This window comes from Peromyscus maniculatus, chromosome 5 (assembly GCF_049852395.1).
Source record: "Peromyscus maniculatus bairdii isolate BWxNUB_F1_BW_parent chromosome 5, HU_Pman_BW_mat_3.1, whole genome shotgun sequence".
NCBI classification, from domain to species: domain Eukaryota; kingdom Metazoa; phylum Chordata; class Mammalia; order Rodentia; family Cricetidae; genus Peromyscus; species Peromyscus maniculatus.
This window is the reverse complement of record NC_134856.1, coordinates 75,487,035-75,507,409: the sequence shown is the minus strand read 5'-3', so window position 1 is coordinate 75,507,409 and position 20,375 is coordinate 75,487,035. Positions and strand designations below refer to the sequence as shown.

Below are 20,375 nucleotides of genomic sequence, written 5' to 3'. Positions count from 1 at the left end.
AAAAAATTAACTTAGAAATAAAAATCTTTGCCTGGGCATGGTGGCACTGACCTTTATCCCAATGCTTGAGAGACAAAGGCAGGCATGTCTCTGTGAGATGAAGGCCAGCAAGGTCTAAATAATGAGTTTCAGGTCTGCCTGTGCTACATAGAGAGAGACCATGTCACAAACAAATATGTCTCTTAGAAGAGCAATCTGTTTACATATTCTGATGTTCTAAGGATAATCTATTCCAGTGTGGCCAGTTTTATCTTTTATATTCCTGAATAAAGTAGAAGTCTGGTGGGGTCTGAATATTTTTTGTTAAAGTACAAATGATAATATTAATCTAAATTAATTTTAAATCTAAGTGACTGAAGAAACATCTGTTTGTGATGAGAAGTAACATTTATATTCATTTATATGTATGCTAACCTATATACTTTAAATTGCTGTATTATCTGAAAGAACTCAATGTATTCACTATCAAAAATATGAAGACTGGAGGAGTTTGGGTGATAATGTGTTTACCTCTCAAACATAATGACCTGTGTTCAATACCTCAAGTTCATCTTTAAAAAAAAAGTAGAGCTTGATGATATATTTAGAATCCTGGCCCTGAGGAGGCAGAGACAGGTGAATCCTGAATCCCCCTGGCCATCCAGCTGAGCTTATTTGTCAAGTTCCAGGCCAGTGAGAGACTCCAATTCAAAAATAGGTGGATGAAACCATAGGGATACCCATGTTTGTCTACTGGTCCCCATCCTCATGTACAGACATGCACACATAAAGACAGACACACAGTATAAGAACTTTTGAGCTGCGTGGTGGTGGCAAATGTCCCTAATCCCAGCACTCAGGAGGCAGAGACAGGCGGATCTCTGTGAGTTTGAGGCCAGCCTGGGCTACCAAGTGAGTTCCAGGAAAGGCGCAAAACTACACAAAGAAACCCAGTCTCTAAAAACCAAAAAAAAAAAAAAAATTTGAATTTGAGACAAATGAGAAATAAGATAAAATGAGAATGGATACTAGTGAGTGAAAAAAAAGAGTCAATATTTGCAAACAAAAAGTGAAATATGTGGAAGCCAAGAATCACTTTTCAAAATCCACAAGGGGATAGATTACAACAAAATCTTATTATACAAAAACAATAAAATGGAATGTTTTAATTTGGCTTAACATTTTGTTTTCTTAGCCACTTCTCTCACATTCCTGGTATCTCCATATGTCTTGACCATCATCAGTGTAAGCATTGCAGCTCAGATGGAAAGTTATCCTGGCAGCTGGAAGCTGAAGAATTACACTGCACAACAAACCACACACAAGAGATTTATTGGGAGGGAAAAAAACAGGAGGGTGGCTGCCTCTGCTCCATCAGTAGAAAACCGAACAGAATATAGGGCAACTTTTCAGGGTGGAGCTTTCCAGAGTGGAGATTGGTGGGATTTCATGTCCAGAGACTGGGTTTTTTGTTCTGCAGGGTGGGGGCAGGGTCCAGCAGTTAGAGGTCTTCGGGGGATGGGCTTACAATCAGTCCTGCTCAAGCAGTCTTCTCCTTTTTGTTTTTGTTTTGTTTTCAACTCTTACATGGTTTTTCTTTTCCAGATGTAGACAAGGATGGACAGGAAATCGATGCCACATCAGGTCTAACCCTTCTACTGCAGGATTCATGTACACACAGAATTGTAGGTAACATTATACATGAAGAAACAGCTTGGGAAATTTAATATATTTTGAATCATGTTTATCTTTTTCATGGGTTTGAAATTCCAGACATATGGACTCTGCTGGGTATCGGATTCGGGTTCCTTGTGACCCATATCGCAGTGGCCATCTTGTGTTGTCTTACAAACAGAAGAAGACCGATGAGGTAAGTCATCCTTCTAGCTCTGACATGAACAGCAGGAAACTTCCTGAAATGTTTCATCTCTCATGCTTTCCTTTCATCCTTTGTCATGTTTAAGGAATTTTTATGTTTCCATGTTTGGGGGCTTCTTTCCTTGGTAGAAACAGTAACTACTTTCCAATCAAGAGTTTACTTTTTACTTATACTGGGTCCTTTCTGATGGTACAAAAGAAAGAAAACAGGATATCCTTCAAGACTGCAAAGATCTGGTTATATTGTATCCTGATGGTGACCAGAGAAGGCCTCAGATCTGCAGGGGAGACCCTTTTCTAGCTTACACAGAGAGTCTGGCCTCTTGGCATCTATAACCCAGGCCAATACTCCCATCCCCAAAGCAGCACACAGGCCAGAGGCTGAGATCTGCTGGACCCAAAAAGGTCCATGCCTAACTTAGAACCTCTTACAATGCACAGAGCTATTAAGAATACTTCGAGTTTCCAACCTATGACACCTCTTCCCTTTACTGGTATAAGCTACACAGCACACAAATAGCAAGTGGAGCTGATTTCACAAACTCATCAAGATAAGGGCTCATTTTTAAGAGACATAGCTTGTTCTGAATGCCCAGTTAGTGGTCATTTAGACATGTGACACCAATATGTCACAGAACAATGGATGACAAGCCATTTCCTTGAATTATTCCTGTGTCCTGATTAATGAAATCCTCTCAGGTTTCCAACTCTAATCATATTGGTTAGCCAGTGTTCACCTTCATGTCATGAATTAAGGGGAATCTGTTATAAAACTATGGTGTGCATTATAAAAAAACAAACAAACAAACAAACAAACCACATTTTAAATCTATTCCCATCAATCGATTTGTATTCATGAAGAAATTTTTTCAATTGTTTTCTATGTTCTTATAAATATTACTAGGCAATATTTGTAGACAAATATGAATGAGAAGCATTTTGGACTTAAAGGAGCTTTTAACATAAAAGATGAAGCAGACTCATAAATCTAAGTGAGCCCTTGGTTGTGTGTAGGAATACATACATACATACATACATGAATTGAGATTCTCCAGTCGTGTATGTGTGTGTGTGTGTTGGGGGGCGGGGGGCGGTGATGGGGTAGGGTGTTGGCCTAGCAAACTAGAAACCTGTAGAGCAAGCTGACAAACTGGAATTCCAAGTCTGAGTTGAAGGTGCAACCTTGAATCCCAAATCCACAGCATAAGCCATCAAGCTGGAAACTCAGGCAGGGTTTCTAAGTTGTTGTCTTAAGGGATATTTCTTTTCCTTCTTGAGAAAGTTCAGTCTCTGTCTTTGAGGGCCACCCACATTGTGAGTGAGTAAGTAAGTTTTTAAAAAAAAGTTCCTTTATTTTATCTAAAGTAAATGGCTTTACCTAAAGTCAATTGACATTGAATTTTCAATATATCTAAACAATGCTTTCCCAGGAACATCTAGATCAGTATTTAATCAAACAACTGGTGGGACACCCTAACCTGACTACAGAACACATCAAGTTAATGTTATTTAGCAAAATCCTAATGTGGTGGTAATCTAATTGTATTGAAATATTATTTTGATTTGTACTGAAATATTAATTTGATTGTATGTTAATAAATAAAGTTGTCTGGGGGTCAGAGCTATTAGAGCCATAGCAAGAGTGTGGCGGTGGTGGCACACGCCTTTAATCCCATAGATATCTGTGTGTTCAGGGTCAGAGCTATTAGAGCCATAGCAAGAGTGTGGCGGTGGCAGCACACGCCTTTAATCCCATAAGATCTCTGTGCGTTCAGGGATACAGCCAGCATTGGAGACATATGCCTTTAAGACCTAGGGGGCTGTACATTCAGACAGTGACGAGGCAGTCATGTGTTTGGGTTTACAACCAATGAGAAGGCAGAACAACATACTTTAAAAATACGAACCGACAGGAGGTAGGTCTCTTTTCGCGAAGCTGGGACAGCAGGAGGAAGGGTGAGATTTTAGCTCTGAGCTCTGACCTCTTGGCTTTCTCTTTTACATTGTTTCTGTGTTTCTTATTTAATAAGACGGTTGGTTACATCTACAAAAAGGGGTGTGTGCAATTGAATGCCAAATAGTGATGAAAGGGAGGGAGTAAAAGTCCCTGTGACAAAAGCTTGGGGACCCAAGTTCCAGTCTCAGTAGCCATGTAAAATGTGATATTAATCCTTGCATGAAGTGGTGGGAATGTGGGGAGGTAGGCAGTCAAACTTGCCTGAACTGATGAGTTAAGCTCCAGATTCAGTGAGAGAGCCTGTCTTAATAAATTAGGTAGAGAACCATCAAGGTAAATATCCAATGTTTACTTCTGTCATTTACACACATGCACACACCACATGCACATACATGTGCACTTACATGAACACACACACACACACACAAGACACAAATAAACGGGAAAGAGAAAGAACAGGTGACTGTCATACTGTAGCATAGGGACACCAAAATTCACTTGCAAATCTGTAAGTAGCCTCAGGTTATAGACTGTCTGACGTAATCAGGAGAAAGTACGAATTTAGGATGTAGCTAGAGTTTTCCTGCTTTGCCCACAGTCAGGACAAATCTTTGTCACCTGCCAGTCCCACAGCCGCTCAGACCCAACCAAGTAAACACAGAGACTTATATTGCTTACAAACTGTATGGCTGTGGCAGGCTTCTTGCTAACTGTTCTTTTGTCTTAAATTAATCATTTCCATAAATCTATACCTTGCCACATGGCTGGTGGCTTACCGGCATCTTCACATGCTACTGGTCATGGCGGCGGCTTCAGTGTCTCTCCGCCTCAGCCTTCCGCTTCCCAGAATTCTCCTCTCCTTGTCCCACCTACTTCCTGCCTGGCCACTGGCCAATCAGTGTTTTATTTATTGACCAATCAGAGCAATTTGACATACAGACCGTCCCACAGCACTTCCCCTTTCTTTTTTTTAAAAGGAAGGTTTTAACTTTTACACATCTCCAAAGTCAGCTTGGTATATTTGGGAATTTGGGCGTAGCTTCTCTTACTACTTCCTGCTGGAGGGGGGCGCTGTATCTTATGGGGACACAAAGAAAATTTTAGGATCATGGAGTAGTCTGTGAGACCGTATCGTCTGAGCCAGTTGCCTTGAAACAATTCTGGATGTTGGATCATCTGGGCCATGGTGTCATCGGAGACCTTTCAGGTGGTCTTGGCTGGTCAAACCTGATGTATCTTAATCTGGAACAAATCCATAGCCTCTGGCTTTCTGTGGAAACAAAAGCAGAGCCTCCTTTCCAAAGCAACATATCCTTACATCCAAATTTTGAAGTTAAGGTACCTTTAAAACACACATTTTGGCATAACTCAACAGCTTTTGCAATCAAATGTTTCTCTTCAGTTACGAATATCAAAGAGAACATAATCCAGAGTCTCTGTGTGGTAGCCATCTTTATGTGGCTTATGTTTTATATTACCTTGAGCCTATTGCTTTAAACTGCAGCCTTCTAAGCCTGAAACGGCGCTGTGGCTGCTGGCTCCGCCCACTTCAGCTTCCCAACATGGCAGTGGTATGTTTTCCGCCAGCTCTGGGAGCCATCATGGGTCTGTGCTTTTATCCAAACAGCGTGTAGCCCAGAAACCTCTTTTTTTGTACTAGCAAAGGCTAAATCCACCATGCAGCTTAATGTGCCACTTGCAGAGGCCTCATTCCCGCCATACTGCAGATCAAGCTTGCATGCTAGGAACCCGCCAGTAGCTCAAACCGGCAGGCTGCCACTCATTTGAGAGAGACAATTAGGAAGCTGTTTTTAGTTCTGTTTTAGAATCTTTTCTCAGGTTTTAGGTGGAAACTCTTGCCAACACGTTGGGCGCCATTTGTAGCTAGAGTTTTCCTGCTTTGCCCACAGTCAGGACAAATCTTTGTCACCTGCCAGTCCCACAGCCGCTCAGACCCAACCAAGTAAACACAGAGACTTATATTGCTTACAAACTGTATGGCTGTGGCAGGCTTCTTGCTAACTGTTCTTTTGTCTTAAATTAATCATTTCCATAAATCTATACCTTGCCACATGGCTGGTGGCTTACCGGCATCTTCACATGCTACTGGTTTGAGCTACTGGCGGGTTCCTAGCATGCAAGCTTGATCTGCAGTATGGCGGGAATGAGGCCTCTGCAAGTGGCACATTAAGCTGCATGGTGGATTTAGCCTTTGCTAGTACAAAAAAAGAGGTTTCTGGGCTACACGCTGTTTGGATAAAAGCACAGACCCATGATGGCTCCCAGAGCTGGCGGAAAACATACCACTGCCATGTTGGGAAGCTGAAGTGGGCGGAGCCAGCAGCCACAGCGCCGTTTCAGGCTTAGAAGGCTGCAGTTTAAAGCAATAGGCTCAAGGTAATATAAAACATAAGCCACATAAAGATGGCTACCACACAGAGACTCTGGATTATGTTCTCTTTGATATTCGTAACTGAAGAGAAACATTTGATTGCAAAAGCTGTTGAGTTATGCCAAAATGTGTGTTTTAAAGGTACCTTAACTTCAAAATTTGGATGTAAGGATATGTTGCTTTGGAAAGGAGGCTCTGCTTTTGTTTCCACAGAAAGCCAGAGGCTATGGATTTGTTCCAGATTAAGATACATCAGGTTTGACCAGCCAAGACCACCTGAAAGGTCTCCGATGACACCATGGCCCAGATGATCCAACATCCAGAATTGTTTCAAGGCAACTGGCTCAGACGATACGGTCTCACAGACTACTCCATGATCCTAAAATTTTCTTTGTGTCCCCATAAGATACAGCGCCCCCCTCCAGCAGGAAGTAGTAAGAGAAGCTACGCCCAAATTCCCAAATATACCAAGCTGACTTTGGAGATGTGTAAAAGTTAAAACCTTCCTTTTAAAAAAAAGAAAGGGGAAGTGCTGTGGGACGGTCTGTATGTCAAATTGCTCTGATTGGTCAATAAATAAAACACTGATTGGCCAGTGGCCAGGCAGGAAGTAGGTGGGACAAGGAGAGGAGAATTCTGGGAAGCGGAAGGCTGAGGCGGAGAGACACTGAAGCCGCCGCCATGACCAGTAGCATGTGAAGATGCCGGTAAGCCACCAGCCATGTGGCAAGGTATAGATTTATGGAAATGATTAATTTAAGACAAAAGAACAGTTAGCAAGAAGCCTGCCACAGCCATACAGTTTGTAAGCAATATAAGTCTCTGTGTTTACTTGGTTGGGTCTGAGCGGCTGTGGGACTGGCAGGTGACAAAGATTTGTCCTGACTGTGGGCAAAGCAGGAAAACTCTAGCTACATCCTAAATTCGTACTTTCTCCTGATTACGTCAGACAGTCTATAACCTGAGGCTACTTACAGATTTGCAAGTGAATTTTGGTGTCCCTATGCTACAGTATGACAGTCACCTGTTCTTTCTCTTTCCCGTTTATTTGTGTCTTGTGTGTGTGTGTGTGTGTTCATGTAAGTGCACATGTATGTGCATGTGGTGTGTGCATGTGTGTAAATGACAGAAGTAAACATTGGATATTTACCTTGATGGTTCTCTACCTAATTTATTAAGACAGGCTCTCTCACTGAATCTGGAGCTTAACTCATCAGTTCAGGCAAGTTTGACTGCCTACCTCCCCACATTCCCACCACTTCATGCAAGGATTAATATCACATTTTACATGGCTACTGAGACTGGAACTTGGGTCCCCAAGCTTTTGTCACAGGGACTTTTACTCCCTCCCTTTCATCACTATTTGGCATTCAATTGCACACACCCCTTTTCTTATGCTCCTCACCTCCATTCTTTGTTAAAGTCTGCTTCTATTTTCTGTCTTCTATTTTCTCATCCAACTTATTTTAATTTTCCCTCTGTTTGTTAGAAGGTATTTAGTATTTAAAATGACTCATGAAAAATTCATTTCTGCACATAGGTGGAATCTAAATATTATCACCATGGAGGCCTGTAGCCAGAGAAAAGTCTACCAACAAGCAACACCACCAAAATACCAAAATAACAGATTCACAATAACCCCTTATTCAGGAGCTGATACCTCCCCACCTTCCATAGGGTGGTTAGTTTCATAAGACCCAGTTTCTGCTTCTGCCTACAGCATGAAAACGAGCCTAACAGAAGAGTGTGGTGGTGTTTCAAAACTCCAAAATTCACCACCCACCCCCTAACCCCCCCACCCTGAGGAGAAGCCTGGGCCAGATGTGCTTTAAGGCTGTTTTGAGGAAAGGAGAAATGAGGGTTGCTATGGCCTTCAAAGAGGATTTGATTAAGTGTTAAACATTGAAAGTGGACACAAAGTTATGGCCACGATGAGTGATGATAGGCCAAGATCTGAGAAGTGGGCTGAGAAGGAAGGCAGTTAATAGAAGATGGAGGAAATGAAAGATTTAGCAATCAGATTGCCAAATATAACAGAAGACCACATTCATGGTATCTGACTCAGTGTTCTTTTCTTTGTGGCTTTGTTTGTGACACAGTGGACTGTGCATATTCTAGAGTGCAGTCCTTTCCCAACTCTTTTGTGGTTTTTTTTTTTCTGCTTTTATTTTTTTAAATCACCTTCAAAGTAGGAGGTTTCTTTAGTTTGTGTTGGCCCTCACTCCCCTCTCCCAGCTCCTTCCCTCCCCCCCCCCCAATCACTCTTAAACTCTTCTTACCCAATATTGCCCCTCCCACTTTCAGGTCACATGTGTTCTGTCTTCCCACTTCTCCCTGAAAGCCTCATTTTCCCTCTATCATGGGCATAGGCCCCTTTCTAGTCTTTGTTTTCATGGTACCTACACACACACATGCCCACATAAATAAAATACACATGAAAATGAGAAGCTAGGATCCTCAAATGAGAAAGAAGACATGGTGTTTGTCCTTTTGAGCATGTGTTACTTTGCTTAATAAAATATTTTCCAGGAAGTTTAAGGACTTCCACTTTTCCTTAGTTCAGCTGACTTGGACTCCACGTTCACCCCTCTAGAGGCTGGCGCTGAGTTGAAGAGAATGACCTTCCCTTGTATAGCAGGACTACCCTCTGGTGATCAAGGATATTGGAGGATATCTAGCTACACTCCCTGCTAGAACTTTCAAACAAGACCTTCTCTGTTTTTCGAGAACTCCCCATTCTCTTCCTTCTCTAGGTGTTTTCTATTTCTGGTTTCCAATATTTACCCCAAAAGTTCTTAGTCCACTTTACTACCAAGTCCCAAACCATTCAAGACAGTATTCTCAGTTTGTTAGTGATCTCAGCCAACCACTTAACAGTTCACACTGGAGGCCAACAAAGGTCTTACTCTCCCACTGAAGGGTGGAGTCCTCAAAGGAACCAGTGTTAGTCTAGTGACATGGCTCAGTAGGGAAATGAGCTGGCCACCAAGACTGATGACCTGAGTTTGATCCCTGGAAGCCACATGGGAAATGAGAAAACTGACTCCTTCCAGTTTTCCTCTGACCACAGGCTCCCTCATCCCAACACACATAAAATTATAAAGGAGCTAGTTTAACCCAGTCTGTATTGAACCAGACGAACCATGGACATTCTCTACTGGAGATTTCTCAGGGAAATTTCTCAAGGGAATGCAGCAAAATGGCTTCAGGGGAGTCAGTCTACAGATGAACACATTTCATATAAACTCTTCCAGAAGAAAACTGATGTAACAGGCATCTGGCATGCTATATCTCCACTCTCATGCATTTTCCTCAAATAACGCTCCCCTTCATTTTGTATATATCTCAACTATCATTAAAATAAATTAGGAAGATGAGGCAAAAAGAAAGGTGATCTGAAAATGGAGCCACCAACCCCCAAGATGATTTGTTTAAAATATTTGAGACAAGCTAGGATGAAAGAGGAGAATAAAATACATCTTTACCAATGTTTTCCCCCTCTCCTTCTCTCCCTCCCTTTCTCCCTTCATGTTTCCCTTCCTCCCCCTCTTCTTCTCTCCAATTACCCCTTCTCTCCCCTTCATTTCCTTTCTCCTTCCATCTCTTCCTCCTTCATTTTCTCCCTTACTCACTAGGTGCTCCACTTCTCTTTTCCTGGCTAGAGGACAGGACTGTATTTTTTTTCTTTTCTTTTTTCCTTTTTTTTCGAGACAGGGTTTCTCTGCGTAGCTTTGCGCCTTTCCTGGAGCTCACTTGGTAGCCCAGGCTGGCCTCGAACTCACAGCGATCCGCCTGGCTCTGCCTCCCGAGTGCTGGGATTAAAGGCGTGCGCCACCACCGCCCGGCAGGACTGTATTTTTACTGAGGCCAGATGATCTTATAATTTCTATAATTTTAACTAGTTTGACGTTTTTGCTATTTCATGACATTGCTATTTTTGTGTGTACTATATGTATATGTTCACATGGGTTTGGGCCCCTGTATGTATCTGTTTATATGGGTGTGTAGGTGTGCCTTGCATATATGGCCACATGTGTAGAGAAGCCATAGTTCCATGTCAGATGTCTTCTTTGATAACTCTGCACTTATTTTTAAAAGTTATTGTTTAAAATTTTCATACATGAATATAATATGTTTTTTAAAATAACATCCACCTCCCATTGCCCTCCTTTCAACTCCTCTCATACAGCAGTACCGCTTTTCCTACACAACTTTGTGTATTCTTTTTAAAATCTACAGAATTAACCCAGTGCTGCCAGTGCAAGTATTGTGTAGAGCCATCCACTGTGACATCGGCAGCCTATCAGGGACAACACCCAAGGAAAGCAGACTCTCTCCTCCAGGGACATCAATAGCCATCAGTTTTTCAGTGAGGGGGAGAACTTTGCTTTGGCAATCCCTCCTTCACCCATCCTAGACTTTGGACTGGCTTGATCATGCACAGATCTAGTCCTTTCAGTCACAGCTGCTGTGAGTTCACATGTACAAGGACATGCCATGTCTGGAGAAGACTTTCCCAGCAGTCACCTACTACCCTCAGCTCTTTCAATCTTTCAGTCACTTTTCTAGGATGACTCCTGAATCCTTGGGGTGGGGGAATAGGATATAGATGACCAACTGGCTACTCCACGGTCTCTTATTCTCTTCACATTTACTAGCTGTGTGTATCTGTATTAATCACCATCTCATACAAAAAGAAACTTCTCTGATGAGAGCTGCACTCATCTAGGGTTAAAGGATGGGTATTTAGGGAAGCTTAGGGGCAGTTTGATACTGTGTCTCTTTACCAGAGCAATGGCAGTAGACTCTGATCTAGGGCCTACACAATCAAGGATTTGGGACCCTGTTAATAGTATTCTATCTTAATTACCATATATGAGGTTGATGATGCCTATCCCTGATGTCATAGGCTATCAAAAATAGAAATACATTTACAGGTAAGGGTTGACTCCCTTCAAGTTGCTGGTCAATAAGGTCTCAATGAACCCCAGTAAATACAAGCTATTGCAGTTGCTCTAGACTACCCATCAGAAATTGTTATTAAGATTTTGTTATCAAAGATACCATATACTTACTTGAGTTGTAGGAAATAAAGAAATCAAGCTGGAACTGACCTGGAAGCTTCATCCTTGCTTGTTATTTTTCATAATGCCAGAAGGTACTAAGCACAGCACTACTAGGGAAGAAAGCAAAGTATCCAATAGTCTTACTTTGCCTTGAGCCATTCCATTGGGTGCTTTAACAACCACCCAATCAAGATTAGCTCATTGGATGAATAATTGCATGAACTTATTAGTTTCTGATTGGATTGAAGACCTGCCCCCACAATACCTTATCTTTTGAGACATGGTCTCTCACTTATCCTGGATCTCATCAATTCAGCTAATGAGGCTATCCAATAAGCATTAGGAATCCATCTGTCTTCCATCCATCTTTTTTGTGGGTATTGGGGATTTGAACTCAGTTTTTTACATGTTTGCATGGCAGGCACTTTACCAAGTGAGACATGGCACCAGATCCTCATGGAATTATTTTTAAGGAACCTCCATAATATCAAATATTTTATGCATTAAACTTACAAAAGTTTTAAATCTAGACATTAACTTAAAATACAGAGAGTGCTGAAGTGTAGAGCAATAACTCACTCAGAAGCATGCTCATCACATAAGCTGTAGCACCTGAGCTTGTTTCCCAGAATTCATATGAAAGACCCCAGTGTGGCTGACAGTCTTTGCAGCTCTAGAGCTGGAGAATCAGAGCCAGGCAGATCTCTCAGCTCACTGTCGAGTCATCCTAGCCCATGTGGTGGGTTTGAGAGCAGTGCCAGAGGCAAGCTATTCAATCCTATTTGGTTTTGATATCATGCCAATATGTTCTTCCATCATGTCAATGTTAGTCACTCAAAACATCCTCATCAATGCTGTTACAGAACTTATTACATGGCTTTGTAACAGCTATTTCCATATTAATGCATGTCTTTATATCATAACAGATAACATTGCATGCATAATTGATACCCAATATGTGATAATAGGTGATTATTTATGCTTTATTGGGTAGTACCACAACCAAAAAAATTACTTAGATCCAATCAAAAAAATATTGCTATGGAATTTCACAAGCTGTTTTGGCCTGAAGTTATATGAAATATTTGGCCAAGAGATGATTAAGCAAAATAACAATGGCTTACTCGAAAACAATGCCAAAATCCAATGTACACAAAAATTAATTTAAGCAAGGAAATATCACCCTCTACAAGTAAGCCTTGACTTAAGGTTTTTATTAAATGTTATAAAAAGAATCTGTGGCACAAGAGACCCTTCAGTCACTTGAAAGAAAAATTTAATTAATTTCTTTTAAAATATATTATGGAGACTCTGTGCTCAGACAATGTTAAGGACAGGGAAAGTCTCTTAAAGTTGCTGTTAGAAATTTCATTTCCTGGAATTTGTTATAGGTTTCATGACCTTTGTATTAGCTACTTGCCATTTTGATTGCAGGGAAAAGAAAACAGAACTAGCTATCTTAATCAAAATGAAGAATTTAGTATAAGAGCCAGGGTGTTTGCAGGAGTTCAAGGATAAAAATAAATGAGGTGGAGCCTCAGCGAGACTGGGAACAAGAAGAACTCCTCATTGCCTCTCATTTCTGCCTCTCTTTGCTTGCTAGCTTTGTGATTGAATCTCTAGATATATTCTATTCTCTGTCCAATAGCAAAACTGTCCACTAGAGGATGAATGCTATTCATTTGTTTTCTCCCCAGACATGGAAAGAGATGAAACCTTTTTTTTTTTTTTTAACTGCTTCAAAGTATGCATTCCAAATGAAAAGCTTCTACTTAGCCATCTTGAGTAGGCTCCTATGTCTGGTCAAATCACATATGGTTAAGATGTGGAGCATACCAATAATACATAAATGCCCCACAGAGCAGCCAGGGTCCCATGGTGGTGAGAATGGGCAAGAAGGTAGTCACCAGGCCTTCAATAGTTATTTATAGAGGCGGGTGAGATGTCTCAGCAGGTACACAAACCTGTGTTAAATTTGATCCCCAAATACATGTCGGAAAGAGAAACCCGATTGCTGAAATAATTAAAAAGTGGCTCACATTAAGAGAAAGTAGATGGTGGTATCAAATCTGTACCGATAGATCAAGGTCAAAAAGTACATGTACACAGAGGGCGGCTGGTCCTTTCTTCAGCTACAGCCAGGTTGTGTCTACTCTTTTTCTATTTGTGACTGTATTGTCGTTGGTTGGGGAAAATTTGGTTAAAAAAAAGTTTATTATCCCACCTCAGGGTATATAACCCACAAATATTGTATTAATTTAGTAACAAAATTATATTAATTTAGAACAAAATTAAAAAATAAGAAACATATTTCATTTACATATACAGGGAAATAAATAAGTCCATGAAAATTGCTACAAAGTTTAGACATAAAATATTTCTTGAAACATTTACAGGATTATAAGTAACTCAAACTGGAGTCTTGGGAGTCCAAGATCAAAGTGTAGTAGATTCCCATGAGACCTATGCTGTCTTCCTTGCAGATGGCCACCAACTTCCTGTGTCCTCACAGGACCTACAGTAGAAAGTCAAATGTTTCGTCCTCTTATAAAAGGACTCTAATCCCTTAATTTAAGGAGGTTCAGCTCTTCTGACCTCACATAAACCTAATTACTTCCTAATCCTATCAATTTAAAGACAACAACTTCAGTATATAAATTAGAGGAGTTAAAACATTCAGCATATAACAGCATGAACAATAGCAGAATGATCACTGAGTAGCAATGATGTTGCTCTTAGAAATGTGATCTTAGACAAGTCTCATAACTCAAATGCACAAACATTTATGAAGAGTTCTCAGGGCTGGAGAGATTGCTCAACCATGAAAGGCACTTGTTTTATTCTGTTGAGTGTAATGATAAAATACAGACCAAGAGTGACATGGGGAGAAAGAATGGTGAAGACAATTATGTCTGTTTACATTTCATGTAAGAAAAAACAAACAGGAATGTTCAGGATACCCTATCACAGACCAGACATATTTGCCTATCAGCCTATCAATGAATGATACAGAGAGTTCCTTGAGATTCTTGAACGAATGGCACAGGTTCTAAAATAAAATATCTATTCCTATCATATCAAACTTTCTTTGTCATACCCATTCCTAATGTCAACACTTTGTATACTAACGTGAATCTTTGAAAGCACAAATTTAGCTGCCATGTAAGCTTGGATCCCTGATAGGTCTAATCTGAACCCAGCAATGAATATTTATTCTAAGCAAAACCCAAAACCTCACATATTCACTGCCTCGAGGCATTTAGCAGCTTTGGTAGCCAGAGTCTCCTGTGAGCCTGTGCAAGTCCCATAAATGAACAATTATCCTTAGCCACTAGAAGCCACTAGCACAGTGGCCAGGGTTGGTTATAAGGCTCAGGAAATCTTTGCACTCTCCAACAGTCCTCATCCATAAGACACAAATGTAGCAGGAATCTTAAAAGTTCTTATTAATAAAATCAAACCCTAGGCCAGTTAGTGGGGTGAATACTGGAAGGTCAAAGAGACAGAACAAGCCACAGCTAACCTCACCTGGCCAACTTCTCAGCTGGTCTTGTTTCCTCAGACTGGAAGCTTCTGTGTCCTCATCCCAATGGCTCTCAGCTGAACTGCTGCTCGAAAGCCTGAAAACTTAACCAGCTGAATGCTTAACCAGCCACATGCTTAACCAGCCAAATGCTTCTAGTTTCTGGTCCTCACGCCTTATATACCTTTCTGCTTTCTACCATCACTCCCTAGGATTAAAGTCTTGCTTCCTGGGATTAAAGGCGTGAGTCACCATGCCTGGCTGTTTCCAATGTGGCCTTGAACTCACAGAGATCCCAGATGGATTTCTGCCTCTGGAATGCTAGGATTAAAGTCGTGTGCTATCACTGCCTAGCTAGTGGCTTTTCTGTTCTCTGACCCCAGATAAGTTTATTAAGGTACACAATATTTTAGGGAACACAATACCACCACACACAAAACCCATTCTCACATCGTGAGGGCAGGAAAAACAAACTGCCAAATCTCAGGGCCCTGTGCATGTCTTGGTTATTCTCAGACATGCCTGCTCAATGTTGATTTTCCAAAGGAGAACAGGGTTTTAAAGAAAGGATTGGGGTATAAATGCTATTTTCCTAGTCTCCCTATTCTTTTTACTAATCCCTACTTAAAGAGGATACTTAAGCATCCTGTTCCTTTTCCCTTAATTCTAACTCTAGCTTTTTTAAATTGTTTTACAATGGTAGAAAAGATATAAAATAGATACTCTAAAGGAAAGAAAGCATATTCTCACAGCTCATAAGATGTTCTTATTTTACACCCTATTTACACTAGAGAGAGAGGTACCCAAGGCAAATCTTGATGTATGAGTTGAAGGTGGTGCAATCTGGGGAGCTGGCAACTCAAATGCATGAAGAGGGCTATAAAGAGGAGGTAGCATTTGTGTTGAGATTTGAAGGAAGAATAAATCATGTTGTTCAAAAAAAGACAAGAAAATATGGAAACTTGTGGGCTCAAAAATGGCACAATGGATTGTAGCATGTGGGGAAGGTAGCTGAATAAATTACTCTCTAAAATGTATGTGGTAGAGACATAAAGGCCTCGAATGCCTACTAAAGAGATTCTAATTTACTTTGTTCTTAAAAGAAACAAGGATGCTATCTTCTGTCTATTCTAAGAGGTTTACTCTCTACCACCAAATGGTAGATTTTTAATTAATTAATTAATTAATTATTTATTTATTAATTAATTAATTTGTGTGTGTGTGTGTGTTTAGAGGCTGACCCCAATAGATTTCACTAAGGAGATTTCACCCCTGTTACCTGAAATTACATTGTATGTGGTTAATTGCGGGCATTTGAGGGGAGGAATGAGAGGAGGGTTAGGTATTTGTAGTCTGATAGTTATGTAGGTAGCCCTCCTCCCCATATACCACCACTGCTGTGTCTGACTTCCAATGTCCCTTACTCTTCCTCCTCCTTTCTCTGCTTGGTAAAACATTGCTTACACAAATGGTATGATCCGACTACAGAGAGGTGAGACAACCTAATGTTCCTAGCCCAGCATTCTGTACCATTCCTCACAGTTTCTCTGTAGTCTTCTTGACTTTAAGAAGCAGGGGTTTATATAATACAGGATGTGAGGGGACAATGAATAAGAATTAAAGCAGATTGCAGAGTATCAGACTTTGGTGACAGTATGACTGACAGTGCTGGTGACATCGTTCCTAAAGCAGGAAGAAAGTGGCCTTGGGCAATAGAGAAATAAACTACTTTGATATTTGGCATTTTCTTATATGTTAAATGATGAAGTTGGACTAGCCTGCCATGTATAAGATATCCTCAAAATGTAGGCTACTGTGGCATATTTTTAGTATTTTTTTCTAGTGGGTTAATGTTATTTTTTACTTAGTCATCTCTTGAACAAAAATATTTATAAGATCATAGAACTGATATTCAGCTTACAACATTTTGTAGTATACTTTAGTGTGAAATGGAATCATATAGTTACAGTGTTTGTGCTGCTTAAATTAATTCTTTATAGAACTGGTGTTACAACAACTGCAAAGTGAATTAAATCATTTTAAAGTTCTCTTCTGACTTTGAAATTGCCTAGTTTAAATCAGATATTAAGCTTAGCTCTTTGGGGGCCTAAGTATTCCCTGGTTGACATGTAACTGCATTAATCCTTTCAACACTTAAGGTGCCTTTTATTCAACACAGTATTGTCCTACTTTTAACTTTGTTTTGTGAGTCCCTGAAGGAGTTGTGTTCTGTTTAAAAACTTAAAAAGTAACATAACATATAGATTAGGATTAATTAAGATACCTGGCAAATTTTCCTGTAAGGACTCAATTGTTTAGTTCTGTTGGCTGACAAAATTCTGGGGAAAAAAAAGTAGGGAGAACAATGTTTAATTGTCTCACATCTTGCTTAACACAAGACAAATATTTCATTAAAAATGGTTAAGGCAAATATATATATATATAGTTAGGGCATGAAGAATTGCCAAAAAACAAAACAAAACAAAAACATTGAAGTGTAGACAGATTTTTCTCTCCTGTCTACCAGCTCCCAAATAACCACATGGAGAGTTATTATTAATTATAGAAGTTCACTGGATAGCTTAGGTTCATTTTTAACTAGCTCTTATAACTTAAATTAACCCATTTTTATTCATTTGCGTGCTGCCACATGGTTCATGGCTTATTACCTCATCTCCTACATGTAGTACTTCCTCCTCGTCTCCTGATGAATCTACCTATCTTCTTCCCAGTGCCTTCTGTGCTGGGAAATCCTGCCTAGCTATTGGTCATTCAGCTTTTTATTAAACCAATCACTGTGACATACCTTTACACAGTATAATCAAATATCTCGCAATATTGAAATCTTGTGACCTGGGCTCCATGGCCTAAATAAGACCAAGACATAGGAGGAGTTGTGAGCACAATGGACTTATTGATTAAATGGAGATAGAATAAATTTTCTGATATGCTGGGACAAAGAACAAATTTTCAGAAAGCTTTTTATTTAATTATTTCTTCAATGTAAAAATAAAAGATGAAAAATGAACACTTTCATCAAGGCCAAATTCAAAAGTAATATCTTCTGCCATCATTCCCAGGGCACCATGAGAAAAAGGAACCACTGTCTTGGAGCATGATTTTACTTGGCTCATTGACTTACTTCTTTGTCTCCTATAACGGATACCAACCATCATGATAGCTGAATCTCCCACACACTTATATTTATACCTCTAAGCTCCACAAATGGCAAAGGGGTTCAAATGTTTATTATATCTAATTTTCCATCCTGTCTATCCTCAGGTATTGGAGCTCAGATTTTATATTATAAATACTAAACTTTTTCTGTAATTATTCATCTAATAATTTCAGCAGATGATTGAAAAGGCTTGGATATCTTTGTATTCCTGAAGAATTTTCTTTAAACTTGGCTGACTTTCATTTTATTCTGTAGAAGTCAAAAGGACATCTAAAGAAATGCCAGCTGATGTTTACCTGTGTGGCCTTTGGCATAGCCATTCCTGTGGTCATTGGTGGGCTTCAGATTCAATCCTTCATTGGAGTTGTAAATACTAGAATTTTAATGGAGAGAGTATCAAAAATTACAAGTCCAAATATTCATAATCTATGAAAAAAAAACAAGCAACAAAAAACCTTGGCGTTTTAGGAAAGCAGGAAATCAACTGAATGTGTTGGTCAGAGTAACACAGTCTTCATACTAAACTATTTAATTTGGATCGTTATATGTGTAACAGATTTTGCCCTGAAGCTACACTGGCATCTGAAAACTTAATTTCTACTGTTATTTATAAAAATATTATCCTTGTTTTGTTTTTCTTAGATCAAAAGGTCATTTCTTAAAGATTTTATAATGAAGTTGTTTCAAGAATATAAGACATATTTATAAAAAATGGAATTTTTACATGATTTCAAAATGACTTCTCATTTTAACTCCCTAGCTCTCATTTGTTTAAACAATCCTCAAATCATTTAAGATATTATTGGACTATGTAAAATCAGTCTGATATCAGTATGGAATAAACCAAGCTTCAGAGTGTGTACACATGTTAGTATATTATTGTTAAGAATCTAAAACTGCTAACTAATATATTATCATTGGTATGACTACAGATAGACAAGTAAGTATTTGTGATAAAATATGAAAACCGTTTTACTGTTTAGTAGCTCCGTATTCTAATCAGTCATTCTAAAGATAACCAAGCATAGTTATTATATCTGTTGGGTAGAGGTAGTCCCTGGACAGGATTTATTTTTCAGCACTTTTGACTGTCTTGTGTTTATCATTGTAAGTCTTCCAAATAAGAAAGATGGTGTCTTAGAGCCTGTCATATTTCTAGGTTGCATTTGTTTCACCCTGACCTAGCAATTGGGGTAGACAAATGTGCTATAAATGAATCAGAAACACTCCTATTAAGTAATGAGCCTCAGGAAGGCAGAGAGGAAAAGTGAGCTATTTTGTCAGTAGTACAGTATATGGTATTATTATGTGTAGCAAGTACATCTGGTACCCTTGAGTAGACATCAGAATTTAACTGAGATTTATTTATGTCGCTAGAAAGTAAAGTAGGAAGGCTGATTTTTTTCTTCTTCTCAGTAACTACTTTGTTATCCTTCCAATGAACTTATTTTTGTCTTGCAAATTTTCATTCACATGATTTCTCTTGAGAAGCATCCTTGGAGACACTCCTACAATGTCAGCAGTCTGTTTTCTGGGTTAGAATTTCAATCACACTGATGAATCAAAGGATAGAAAGACAACAGCCCTTCTGAGGTCAGCTTACTTTCATCTTTGTGGGGAGGAAGAATCACAAAATCATAACTCTCAGAATGTTCTTTCATGTACTATTAGCAACCATTTACTATGGATCTAATATGAGTTTAAGTATGTTAGAAGCTGAGAATATAAAAAACAAATAATAGGCCTGGGGAGATCAGTGGTTGGAAATACTTGCCGTGTAAGCATGAGAACCTGAATTTAAATTTTAGCACTTAAAGAAAGGTAGTCTTGGCAACTTAGCCTTAGAATCCTCAGACTGGTGGGAAAAGGCAGATCCAAGGAGTGTGCTGGTTAGCCAGCATAGCCAAAACTGTGAGCTTTAGCTTCCGTGAGGGATCCTATCAAAAATAGATAGATGGATAGATAGACAGACAGACAGACAGACAGACAGATAGATAAAGCAAGCAAGCAGAGGGCAGCAGAGGATATTGACAAGTTCTTATGTTCCCTGCCCGCGCGCACGCGCGCACACACACACACACACACACACACACACACACACACAAACACAAGCACTATGCATGGCCTACATACACTATTCACAAACACTACACACACCCAAATTAAATAAGTCAATAACATTTTATACGCTAGTGAGGGAGGTATATGTAAATCAAACAATCCCAGTACTGCAATAAATATTTATCAACTGCAAAGAGCTATTTCCTAGGATGCACTGAAAAGGTATAGGAAGGCATAGTGCTCTGAAGGGGATGGCAATACAACAGGAAGTTTGACTAAGAATTTGGTGAGGAGGTGACATCACCGAAGATGAGATGACAAAGGAGAACATCTCAGGAAAA

The 20,375-nt window shown here is 39.7% G+C and overlaps 1 protein-coding gene across 1 annotated transcript in view; it reads left to right on the top strand.

The window, feature by feature from the left end:
- The window catches only part of Malrd1 (MAM and LDL receptor class A domain containing 1), a 602,817-nt gene that overhangs the window by 567,841 nt on the left and 14,601 nt on the right, over positions 1-20,375 (top strand). The window contains exons 37-38 of the mRNA XM_076572692.1: positions 1,585-1,664; positions 1,753-1,849. Coding sequence (XP_076428807.1) covers positions 1,585-1,664; positions 1,753-1,849 — 177 coding nt within the window. The remainder of the gene's footprint in view (positions 1-1,584; positions 1,665-1,752; positions 1,850-20,375) is intronic.